Source organism: Xiphias gladius, chromosome 10 (assembly GCF_016859285.1).
Source record: "Xiphias gladius isolate SHS-SW01 ecotype Sanya breed wild chromosome 10, ASM1685928v1, whole genome shotgun sequence".
NCBI classification, from domain to species: domain Eukaryota; kingdom Metazoa; phylum Chordata; class Actinopteri; order Istiophoriformes; family Xiphiidae; genus Xiphias; species Xiphias gladius.
In genome coordinates, this window is record NC_053409.1 from 903,011 (window position 1) to 915,601 (window position 12,591).

At 41.6% G+C, this 12,591-nt stretch overlaps 1 protein-coding gene across 2 annotated transcripts in view; it reads left to right on the forward strand.

The window, feature by feature from the left end:
- daam1a (dishevelled associated activator of morphogenesis 1a) overlaps nucleotides 1–12,591 on the forward strand; it is a 32,473-nt gene that overhangs the window by 13,387 nt on the left and 6,495 nt on the right. For both annotated transcript variants that reach the window (XR_005708201.1, XM_040136508.1), the window contains exons 7-19: nucleotides 659–772; nucleotides 2,186–2,296; nucleotides 3,325–3,428; nucleotides 3,590–3,656; nucleotides 4,033–4,150; nucleotides 4,277–4,415; nucleotides 4,565–4,623; nucleotides 5,095–5,282; nucleotides 5,517–5,774; nucleotides 8,625–8,732; nucleotides 9,270–9,367; nucleotides 10,974–11,058; nucleotides 11,483–11,589. Coding sequence is in view for 1 of the 2 variants with exons in the window: in XM_040136508.1 (XP_039992442.1) it covers nucleotides 659–772; nucleotides 2,186–2,296; nucleotides 3,325–3,428; nucleotides 3,590–3,656; nucleotides 4,033–4,150; nucleotides 4,277–4,415; nucleotides 4,565–4,623; nucleotides 5,095–5,282; nucleotides 5,517–5,774; nucleotides 8,625–8,732; nucleotides 9,270–9,367; nucleotides 10,974–11,058; nucleotides 11,483–11,589 (1,556 nt within the window). In the remaining variant the exon portion in view is untranslated. The remainder of the gene's footprint in view (nucleotides 1–658; nucleotides 773–2,185; nucleotides 2,297–3,324; nucleotides 3,429–3,589; nucleotides 3,657–4,032; nucleotides 4,151–4,276; nucleotides 4,416–4,564; nucleotides 4,624–5,094; nucleotides 5,283–5,516; nucleotides 5,775–8,624; nucleotides 8,733–9,269; nucleotides 9,368–10,973; nucleotides 11,059–11,482; nucleotides 11,590–12,591) is intronic.

A 12,591-nucleotide genomic window follows, 5' to 3' on the forward strand; every position in this document is an offset into this window, starting at 1 on the left:
CTATAAAGAGATTCAATCAAACTACTAAACACTGTTGAGGAACTGCAAGAGCAGGTGAAAGAAAAGGATCCCTACAAAAACAACTGTAATTGGCCTGTCCTTCAACGTTGCACCAGGTCCAGCAAATGACATGGAGAATGTGGTTGATTTTGTTAATCAGGTAGGTAAGGCAGAAGAAAACCACACACAGCAGATCATCAGCCAGTTCAGCAAAAGAATAGACAGGGATGAAATCTGGACACAGATGAATAATTCATGTGTTGGCAAAGAGGCGGGTGTGCACTTCTCTAGAATCTCAGTAGTTAGGACAAGATGGCAAAACAGACACTATGACTACTAAGAGAGCTGGGAGCAAGCTATACTCCATACTCCTGGCAGTCTTCTAGTTCTGTTGACTGTAATGTGATGGCAGGATGTGAGGACAAGGTTCTATTACAGGAGGAAAACTGATGGTCATGAGGATGATGTACTCAAGTCTTAATGCAAACAGTTGCTTCAAAGTTTGGTTTTGATGATTTTCTTTTAACCTGAACCTGTCTCTGATCAAAGTTTGTCAGAAAGGATATCGTTAAGGACAAACGTTTACTTGGCCCAGCAAAGAAACCATGAATTGTTTTCTTCTTCTCATTCTTAATTGACCATTCTTCTCTCTTCTTAGGTTGCAGTGTTAGAGATCCTCGGCGCAGTGTGTTTGGTGCCAGGAGGTCATAAGAAAGTACTAGAAGCTATGCTGCACTACCAAAAATTTGCCTCGGAGAGAACACGCTTTCAGGTCGGCTTTTGTTCTGGTAATTTGAGTGTGCTTCATTGAATTTCCTGCTAAAGAAGATGTGAAAGGACAAAATAGATGAATCTGATTTCTTGACATGGTGACCCTGAGCTTAAAACACAACGCAAATCATTTCTTGAGACGTCTCCTGACTTCCCATAGCCAAAATTCTGAACCAGAAAAAAACCAAACGAAGTTAAATAACTCAAAAACTAAAAGAGAAATATAAAAAGTTAGAGTATGGTATTAAACATGTTTTAGGTGGTCAGTAATTAATAATAAAGCAACTCTTAGACTGGTCATACTGGAGAAATGATTGGCGTGTCACAGGAGGAACTTGTTGGCCAGATAGATTAGGGGTTCAGACCACCGTCTGGGACTGGGCTGAATAGGGTTCAAACGCCGCAGTGAGGAATTTGAGTAAAGAACTTCAGCAGGGAGATGAATATGCGGGGTTATGATTTGCCGCAGCCCAGCCTCCTTTGTCGTGTGTACTCGCCTCATGTGAAGCGCTGTGTCGGCTGCGCCGCAGCCCTGGCCCGTGCGGAACAATGGGACCAGTCCAGCCCCCGTATGTGAGCAACCGGCCACATCCAAGGGCCCCGTTGTCTTCACCCCCACCTGTGCCGCAGCCCCGCCTCCTTTGATGGAGGCAGGTCCATCTCCCTACCCTCTGCGGCCCTGCCTTATATTTGTCATGCAGACAGAATATGAATGTTACTATCTGACGTACTGTACTGGAGTTAGCTTAAAGCTGCTTCTCATTTGCAGTCCCTTGGCAGGTAACACTTAAAACACACGGTATGCACAGTAACAGAACACAACTCAACCAAATATGCAAACATGACAGGACGCATTATACAAATACTCACACCGGTGCAAAGTGTTGCAGCTGTTGCATCTAATTGGACGTCAGCAGTTAAAAGCTCTACTAATTGCAATTTACTTTTTTGGTTTTCTTTACAATAAATATATGACAGATGTGGTTAGTTGGCCACAACCCATCAGGTATCCAGATCACAGTTAATTGATGTGCCCTCTGCGTTGCTCATCCTTCTCCCACACCCAGCCATCCCATCATGCCTCTGAATTGGAGATGTTGTCTCCACTTTGCTCACCATGTTTTTAATGTATGTTGAAACATATAGTTATTTCTGTCATTAAAATCATTTGGAGTCATCCTTTAGGAACCATTAATATTAATGGATGGCTGGACAGATGGACATACTGACAGACTGTGACAGGCAGTGATGGACATTCATTCATTATATTTGGAGCCCACGACCAGACCAATAGGAAAAGAATTTGAAAGAGAGAATTTGGAGGGCAAACATCAAAAAGGAGGACACAAGTCCTTTATCCATGCAAGCGTGATTCATCGTGGTGAAACGTGAGTATTTTCTGTCTTGTGTGCAGATCCTGCTGACAGACTTGGATAGATCCACAGGCCGCTACAGAGATGAGGTTAACCTGAAGACTGCCATCATGTCCTTCATCAACGCTGTGCTCAGCCAGGGAGCAGGAGAGGTGAAGATCAATCTATCTGTGTCTCTCTCTCAAAGAGAAATCCCTCTGCGCGCAGGTTTAAGTAGCATACGTCTATCATGTCAAATGTCTTCTAGGAGTTGGCTTGTGATGCAGTGTGATACTGTGTGATTTTTTTCTTTCAGTCTCTTTCCTTCAACATGCATCCTCTTAAACATAAGGCAGGTGTTATCCTATACTTTCATAAAAAAACCAAAACCAACAGAGGGTAATCCATCTCTCAGTCGTTTTTGACTTCCCTGTCCTGTCTTCGACTCTAAGCCCCAAGTCCAGGTTCCTACTGAAGATGTAAATCTTTGAAAAAGGCCAACAAACAGAAGTACGTGTTTGAAAATGGCTCTGTAATTTCCTATAAGAGCTGGTCACTGTAGTTTTTGGCACACGTTACTCAAATGGCAAGAAAAAGTGCCTGTTGGTGCTCCATCCTGTGCTCTAGTGAGTGTCTGGGGCAGCAGGATGGTGTATGTGTGTGCTGATGGAGATGAAGGAACATGTCACCCAGTGCAACAGTGTGACTCACCCATGTGTTTTAATAATTTGTGGAAACAGTGGAGCTCTGAGGCTCAGAGGAATATGATACATCAGGCTTTACACACACAGTACAGCACGGTTAAGGTACACAAATATATTGTATATTAAAGACATGGTATATTGGTATATATTTACGTGTCTGTTGAGGTTATTTTTGGTTTACTAATTGGTTCCTGATAAATCTAGAAGAAAGACATCTAGCTCTTTAGTTCTTAGGGACTGATGCTACAACCTGATTTTCTACTCTCAAACAGCTGCTGTAGCTGCTTTGAAAATATCTTGAATTAACACTATGTTATCTGCATTCAACCGGTCTCACTGAAAATCTGTTTGTGTTTCTGCTCATCTACCTAAAGCTACTTCTTTTCTTCAATTTACTTCATCTTTGACCAATTGTACTGTTTTTTTCTTATTGTGTAACAAAAGAGATGATTACGAACAATATGGCAATGTTGTACGCGTGTGTGTGTTTTCCACAGACCAGTCTGGAGTTCCGTATCCATTTGCGCTATGAGTTTCTGATGTTGGGCATCCAGCCAGTCATTGACAAACTACGTTCCCATGAAAATGCCACCCTGGACAGGTACATCAGGTGCACCAAAAGGTGCAGGAATGTTCAAACCTACTGTATCATGGAACTAACAAATAAGTACCAGGTCAGGGGCACTTCTTTGTGCTTTAACAGACTTTGAGTTTAAATGGCTTTCTGAGTTCAGTTGTTTCGGGTATTTAATTGTCTTCCAGACATCTGGACTTCTTTGAGATGTTGAGGAATGAAGATGAGCTTGTGATTTCCAAACGCTTTGATGTTGTAAGTCGTTCAGACAAAGCTTTACACTGTGCAAATGCTTAAATACTCTGACTTCTTTTTGTGTTACATCCTTCAGCTCCAGTAACCAGCTGGACTCTAAGCTTTTATGGAAGTGAACTTTAAGGGGAATTTTAACGGATTATTGGAAACCAAACTAACGTATTAACTCATGATGCATATTATTATTGCACGTGTAAAAATGATACACATCTAAGGAGTGGTGTATTCCAGTGTTCCTTAATAAGAAAACACACTTGTACCAGCACATTTTCTACCAGCATTACATTTCTTTTTGATGTCAAATAAAATGTGGAAGTGCTAACTAGATGTGTGATGTGTTATAAACCCAGTGATAAATGATGATACATTGCCTCAGGTCCATGTGGAAACTAAAAGTGCCAGCCAGATGTTTGAGCTGATCAGGAAGAATCTGAACCACACTGAAGCTTACCCTCACCTCCTGTCTGCACTGCAGCACTGTCTCATGATGCCCTGTAAGACCGGCTGGTGGTCTGCTTGTCTACTATTTACTCATTCCCTTTTTTTCATTGACCATAAAAACGATCTGTGACAGTGGCAGTTTTCTCTCTTTCTTGACTCCTCTCTCTGTGTGTCTGCAGATAAGCAGAACAGTACCTCACTTCAGTACTGGGTGTTGTTGGACCGGATAGTTCAGCAGCTGGTTCTGCAGACGGACAAAGGTGAAAACCCTGATGTTGCTCCCCTGGACGACTTCAACGTTAAAAATATTGTACGCATGTAAGTTTACAGGGTTCCTGACTTTGGGGAATGAGCATTAGTGCTGCAAACTCTAAATCTGTGTGCGTGTGTGGTAGTATTAGTAGATGCAAATTGTGTTTGGAGAACTTCTTTCAGCCGTGTGTGTGTGGGTGTGTCTTTGCCTATAGGCTCATCAAGGAGAGCGAGGTCAAACAATGGAAAGAGCAAGCTGATAAAATGAGAAAAGGTAAATACACACTTGTGCATCAAGTACAACATTAACATGTACAAAGATAACCCAAAACATAAATTGTAATCATAAATTTCTTTTTATTTGTTTTAGTTAACTCACCTAAAAACTGTGAATTGGTTGATTTTTACAGTTTTACATTTCGCCGACCTGATCAGCTGGGAATAAATGCTCAGTAGATGCTTTGCTTGACTTTGTAAATAACAAAACAAACTAGTCCTCTGGACTAGATTAGACCATGAGGACACATCAGGAACCAAGCACTCGATGCAACTCAGAACCAAAATCACAGAAAATAAGTCAAGATGCAGAAAGTGAGAATGCTGCTTCACTGTCTTTCACTCTTCATCTTTCGCAGCACCTCTGCCTTCAACAATTATACTTTGGATAAATCGACTCTGGTTTGTAGAATGAACATGCTCCTATAAGTCGCTTGTTTCTAGTTGTCTCAACTTCTCTCCTCTCCAGACCATCAGAACTTACAGCAGCGCTTTGAAAAGAAAGAGAGGGAGTGTGAGGCCAAGAATAAGGAGAAAGACGATATGATGGCAATGCTGAGCAAGATGAAAGACAAACTGGAGCGAGAGAGCAACGACCACAAGCAGGCTAAACTACAAGTGGCAGAACTGTCTGCTCGGCTGCAACAGCTCAGCTCTGTATGTTCACCACCTCAAGATACATGTACTGTGAGCTAGAAATGCCATTGATCAGTTTCACTTTTGTTCATTAGTGTCATATTGTGATAAAATGTACCTACAAGCCGCAAAGAATTTCCCGACACTTACAAAGTCCCATCATCACGATGATCATTTGTGTCTTGCTCATCTGTCTGTTCATAATTCATAATCAGTATTTGTGTCATCGGTTATTTTCTCTTGTTGTCCTGTTAGACCTCCAGCGTTCCAGGAGGACCTCCTGTGACTGCAGTTGGTTTAGTCCCTCCTGGTATTGTCCCATCCATCCCCTCTCCTCCTCCTCCTCCTCCTCCTCCACCACCACCTCCTCCTCCAGGAGGCCTACCAGCCTTTGGCATGGTACCATTCGCTCCACCCCCTCCTCCAGGAGCTCCACTAGGAACTGCCCAGAAGAAGAATATTCCCCAGCCGTCTAACCCACTCAAGTCATTCAACTGGAGCAAACTGCCGGAGGTACACTTATTAACTGCTAGGTCTATTGATGCTAACGTTACTGCAGCTATTACATCTGCTATAACTCCCACTATTACTATTTTTATGAACTATTACAAACTGCTGTTGATCCACATACTCCTGCACAGCTTCTACTAGTTTTACAGTTGCTAATGTGCTCCACCTTTACCTAAACAAGATTAAGGCCTTTCGTTCCCCAGGGGTTCGGTTCAGCGTACGTACAAAGAAAACTTCTTTGAGACTGAAGGTGGAGTTAATGAGCTGTCTGGCTTGTCCCTCTAACAGCATGTCAACTACTTACCAGGAACCTCATGAATTCATCTTAAGAGAAGCACCTGTTCAGTCATCTCAAGAATAAGAAAATGTGTCCCCTACACCCTCAAAATGAACTGGATTTATAATTCACACAAGGGGTTAATGGGAGTTGTGGGTACCTATGGCGTAGGTTTTGATTTTTAGTTGAGCATCGGATCACTTTTGCAACACTAGACACGTGTTGTGATTAGGTTGTGTCTTGCTTTATATCCTTACAGTAGCTGTGTTTACATTCTCTCATTTATTTTGTTATACAGAGCAACAGTGAGCTATGCACATAGCAGGTTCAGGTAGATTCAGATCCAGGTAACTTAAAGCATTATTTTGCTGTGTCTTGTTACTGAATAGGAGACTACAGCCAAGCAGCTGCGGTGTTTGCATTCATTTAATCATACGGAGCGGCGACTGTAGTGGGCAGAAGGTTTGCAGTGTAATGGCTTAGTCAGTCGTTTGTAACTGACACTGAGCGTCTTTAACGTTCTTAATGTCGTCTTCACTCTCAGCAAACTCCACAGGTATCAGAAACACGTCGGGGAAAACACAAGCAGCCAATCACAGCTCTTGCTGTCCCAACGTACACCGTAACATTGAAGCCTACGCAAGTAGTTGTCAGGGTACAACGTAGCCCTGTAACGCAGTAGAAATCCAGCTTCAGTCTCGACCCAGCAAACGCTGCGAGGTTATACAGTATGACCAATGTCTGAACATCTTCCAAAGACATCTGGTAGAGGTTCAAAATACTGACATCAACAAGAATTTCCCAATTCGGGATCAATAAAGTACATCTATCTATCTTGGACATTACTTGGTGGTCACCTGGACATGTTCCTTCAACATATCATAATGTCAGTGGCTGTTTCTTCAGGGGTTATGTGTACAGCACACATTCTGTAGCATTATCCAACTGATGTCTTGGTCTGAACCTGGTTGCCTGCCATGTGTAACTTTTAAGATAATCCCCCCCCCAATAAAACAACACACAATATAATGACTAGTAATAAAAGACATGTTCAGGCATCCACAAAGAATCTAGACCAGTCGAAACTGAAAGGCAACAATGATTCAAAAACAATATACTGATGCGTTCTGGGTAATGGTACAAATCCAGTTTCTGTTGAGGTGCTACTATACGTTAAAGTCTGGTGTTCTGTACTTTTCCTCCTGTCAACAAATTCCATGAGCAGAGCCAAACCGGTAATGAATGTGTCACACTCACTAGAGTTCTGTGTATCCAGAGCCTGAAGTATCTTGTTCCATCGCATATTGTCCAAAAACTATTAAAAAGGCATCAGTGAGCCACACTGTTGCACAGGGTGATATTAATCTTTCATTCTGCCATATATAAAGAAAATTTGAATAATACAAGATTTTTTGTGATTGAAACTATACATTTGTGAGACATCTTCAGTATGAACAAATGGGCTTAGGGGTGAGAGCCATAGAGGGAAGTCAGAGAGTAATGAGATGGACTAACACATTGCTGGTTTTGGTCTTTTCATGGGATTTGTTGAGAGCACGGGGAAAAAAAGTATAATCAAGGGGCAGGCAAACACAATTTTTTCTGAAGTTCCAACTTCATCACCTTGGGAGTGTCCAAAAAAACAAAACAAAAAAAAACCTGTAGCACTAGGGGGAATCCACTCAGATAAGCTCATAAAGAGGTCAGACACGTGACACGGCGTTGAATGGCAGATGACTTTGTTTATCTTGCCAGCAATAGCAAACAGTGGCAAAACTGGATTAAAAAATAATTTACAACGTAAGATTACAAGAGTACCAGAGTACCAGTGATGGAAATAATACCAATAAAAACAGCTAGTCCTGGCAAGGGATTAACCAGAGGCAGGTCTATCTTTGGAGGGCAATGGGAAAACCCACCTACCACCACCCACCTCGCAGAGTTTCTAAAGAAATAAAACCATGGGATTAAAAGTTACCTGAAACATTTTACTATATGACCCCCAGGGGAACACAGGAACCCACAATACAGTTGCTTCTAGAGCAACCACAAACATGTGGTTACAGGCAATGGTTCTCAAAAAGCTGTTAAAATCCAATTAAACACAATACACCTTATAGCTGGTAGTCTGCACTCTCTTTGGGTGGTGAGCCTACAAACAAAGACCACAATCAAGTGGAACCGTGGTTAAAAATGCATGTTTGCTTTAAACCAAAAGAGTTAACATAGCTCACAACTGCAAAGGAAGTGGAACAACTATCTAAAAACCAGCCAGGCAGCATGGAGTGTGCCAGGACAGCAGCTCACACTACACCAACTGAATTTAAATAGACCCACCTCCCCATGAGCTGCACAGGAGCTAGTCATTAGTGACTGCTTACTTGTGGGGAGGAGCTCCAGAGACTGCGGTTTACTTATCACAACAGAATAACACCAGACTGATCCTTTAATCGGGGAACTTCAAACAGCAGCAGTCGTCAAACAGGTGTAAGATGCAGTTGAAATCTCAGGTAAAAGATATTCGTTGGACTTGAAATTAAGATTTTGTCATCCAAATGCATTATCGTTTGTTTCAGAGCAAGACAGAAGGAACCATATGGAGAGAGATCGATGATCTCCAGGTGTTCAAAGTTCTAGACCTAGAAGAGTTCCAGAGGACCTTCTCAGCCTACCAAAAGCCACAAGTAACATATTGCGCTCTACACTGACACCAAACCCTCAGCAACACTGCCATTTTCCCTTTTGCCTTTTATTTAATGTTCATTCATTCTGGCATATCTATCCATTCATATGTTTTGGATTCAGTGTTTTCACTGTCACAGATACTAAATAAAGCAACACTGCTCGTGTTCAATTGGATTTACTAGTGAGAGTCTTTTTTTAATTAATTGATTGATTGATTTGTTTATTTTTAGTATACCTATTCTCCAATAGGAATGCACGGTGACGTAAGAGAAAATTTACTCAAAAGCCAAATGCCGCTGTGGTTGCTAATGATTCTTTAGAGGCTTTTCTAAAGTTTATCGGTATTTTCTCCCTTCTCAGCAATAAACAACCTATTTCACTGATAAGTGATCTTATTTTCCCCATCGTTTGTTGCACTAATGTTTATTATTTATAACAGTTACCTCAAGATAATGATATTGTCATGATTTAATTGCTAGGTGCCGATCTTGGCATGGCCGAGTTCCGTTATATTGTGCTTTGCTTTGTATTAACAGAAGGATGCTGAGGGTGATCAGACGTCTGCCAAGAAAGTCAAGGAGCTGTCAGTAATCGATGGCCGCCGAGCACAGAACTGTAACATTCTGCTCTCACGGTCAGTGTTGTTAGGAGAATGAGAGAGAAAGCCACTGTAGGATGTTAATGAGGGAAATCAGACATGAACTCCGGCTTTGTTGTTCATCTCTACATGTGGGCTGTTTCCACACATCCTAAAGGGCAAATTACAGTTCCATGCATAGATTTACTAATACCCTGGTACACCGTTGTCCATTATAAAATGAAGTGAAAAATCATCTTGGTAAACTTTGGTATCATGAACTTGCCTCACTTTACCTGGGATTTTGGGTATTTACCTCATTGATGCAAATGTTTTGCCAATACACGCAAACTTATGATTTGCCTCAATGCACCATCACATCTGGTGCCTGTGATGCCGGGTTGGAACTGACCACAGCACCTTTGTGGTGGATCTGCAGATTCAGCCCAGTGCCACATTGAACTGCCACGAAATTTCTGAAAAGTCTGTACTCAAAGCCTCTATGTTTAGGATCTTTAACTGATTATAGCAGTTTTTGAATGATTCTGATGGCATAGGGTAGGGGTCACCAATTAGGTTCAGCCACGGGCCAGTTTTTTTCAGCAGTGTTCAACGTGGGGCCAACATCTACAGGCCCAGTAGAAACATAGGCCTGTATGTTTTCAGTGGTTTTTTTCTAGTTATTTCATCAAATTCATTTAAGAATAATACTGATGTACAAAACTGACTTCATAATTCTTCTTAGTAAGTTATACTAACATCAGCAGCTTATTTTGATAGTCATTTAGCAAAAAATGACTTTTCACACTCACAATAAAAAGTGAGCTGCTTGATCACTGATTTCTGAATGAAAGTACGTTTGCTAACTGTTACGCTCGAATAGGTCAAATAAACAACGATTTACCTCTGTAATTCATCCTGTACTTCTATGCATGTGAGGGAAGTATTAGATGTGACAAGGTCATATTTATTGGGATTTATATTGTTACCTACAGTAGAATTATGAAGGATCATATAAGGTTTTAATGCTAACTAGAAAATGGTAAAGCTTCAGGTTTTTTAGGGGGCCAAACATTGTAGAGGGAGGGCCAGATTTGGCCCATGGGCCACTATTTGCTCACCACTGGCAAAGGTCTTTTTTTTTAGTGGCTGTCATATTTGATAGTACCACTGGGAGTCACCAAAGGCAGAAGAATTTCACATCCTACACTACACATAGGAGTTTTAACATTTTGTCTCCATATCAGTATCGGCAGTGAAGTGGGCTTTTTGATTTGTACAGTGGCATATCCTCTTCCTGCAGTTTATTCTACCATCTCAGCCTGTGCATCCTTCAGAGTTTTTCCAGCAAACACTGTCACTGGAATATTTATAATATGCCCACATTAGGAAGACCACAATCTGTTGCACTAACTTATGGCACTAACTGGATGTTCTGTTACGGCCTATGTTCAATCACAGGGCATTTGGGTGATTGAACCAGTTTCTTACCATCCTCCATCCTCCATAGCTGAATAAACCCCTTTCTCTTACAGCCTCAACGAAAAAAAAATTACATGTTGAGTTTCACCAAGGGAAAAGGTATTACAGGGCACATGTAATGAATTGCATTGGGGACACCTGTTCATTTAAAAATGAAAAAATGTCATTTTCTGTGCCACAGGCTGAAGCTGACCAATGAGGAGATCCGCCATGCCATCCTGACCATGGATGAACAGGAGGACTTACCTAAAGACATGCTGGAGCAGGTGCCAAAACACAATCTAAAGACACACATGCTCTGTCTCCATTGCTTCACACAGTATTGTAAGAAGTACAGTAGCAAAGTGGCCAAGTTGTCCAGGGTTCCTACTGTAAAAGTGAAATTCATTTTTCCCATAGACAACGTTATGTGGTTATGTGGTTTTTGGAAAATGTACTAAATCACGGTATATTGATATTGTGATATAAAATTACATGTGCACTCTTAGAAGTTTTTTTTCAGCAGCTTTATTCCCTTTTGGATTTTGGGATGATGCTGGATCAATTCAGTAACTATGAGGCATGTTTCTAATGGAAACATGGTAAAATCTTATTTATTTTGGGCTCTTATTTATGTCTGATACTACACAAAGAACTCCTCAACTCAAATGCACTTATGATAGTTTGTGTATATGTGTCTTTGTTTTGAAGCTCCTGAAGTTTGTTCCTGAGAAGAGTGACATTGAGCTGTTAGAGGAACACAGACATGAGCTGGATCGTATGGCCGTATCAGATCGCTTCCTGTATGACATGAGCAGGTACGCACCAAAACAAGAGAGACGCACAGCGACACTTCTGAACGTCTGAGCGAGGATGTCTTTCAACATGGCAGTTTATCAAACCAAGACCACACACAGAGAATGCATACTTGGAACCCCCCAGTAGATCCTGCATGGAGGAAAAGCATTAAAGGTTGCACTAAAAGACTTGCAAGAGTTTACACCTGTTCATCTATTCATACAGTATTATCTATTTTTTGACTTCTTATTCTGATAAACCAGACAACCAGAGGCTATGGGACCGATAGTTTGTTCTTGCTCATATTCAGTTACGTGACCAAGAATATATACATATAACGGAAATATATTAATATCCCAAATGAAAGTTAAAGATTGGGCTACATTTATGACGATTGGGTGGGCTCTGGGCTCCCATTGGTCTACTTTTTGTCTTTAGTACTTTTTGTCAGTCCAATCCGGCAACACTGGTGAAAAGAGAATGTCATCGCGACAGGTTAGCAGCACAAGCAGGATTATTAAGATGCTCGAATGCTTCATCAGAACTCCTTGTCGGATGGATGAATATCTTCGCAAACCCCCTTCCCCCTGGGAGGGCTGTGTGTGACCATTTCTCTAACTTTCACTGACAATCTGACCAGCACAGCCACTTCACGCTGTGATCAGCCAGGTATGTGGAGGTGAGAAAGGAGGCAGGGTTTGAACTTCTCTCTCGACTCTCTGTTTTCCCTCTTGACACAACCATTTCTTGCACTTTGCATGTGAACAACAGAGGGCCTTCCAGGACAGACTGGCCGATATTTTTACGATATCGCATCTTCCTCCCTCCATGACGGCCAAACACTTTTTATTTCCAACACAGTCGGACAATATGTCACACAAACCAGTTCTGTTCCAGCATAACCCAGCCATTAGAGTGGGTGTAGTACTGCAGTTACCTTTTAAGATAGTAGCACTGCTGAGCTGTAGGCAAGAGGTCGAAGGTCAGAGTTCCACGATCTCATGGTATAACTCCACTTTACG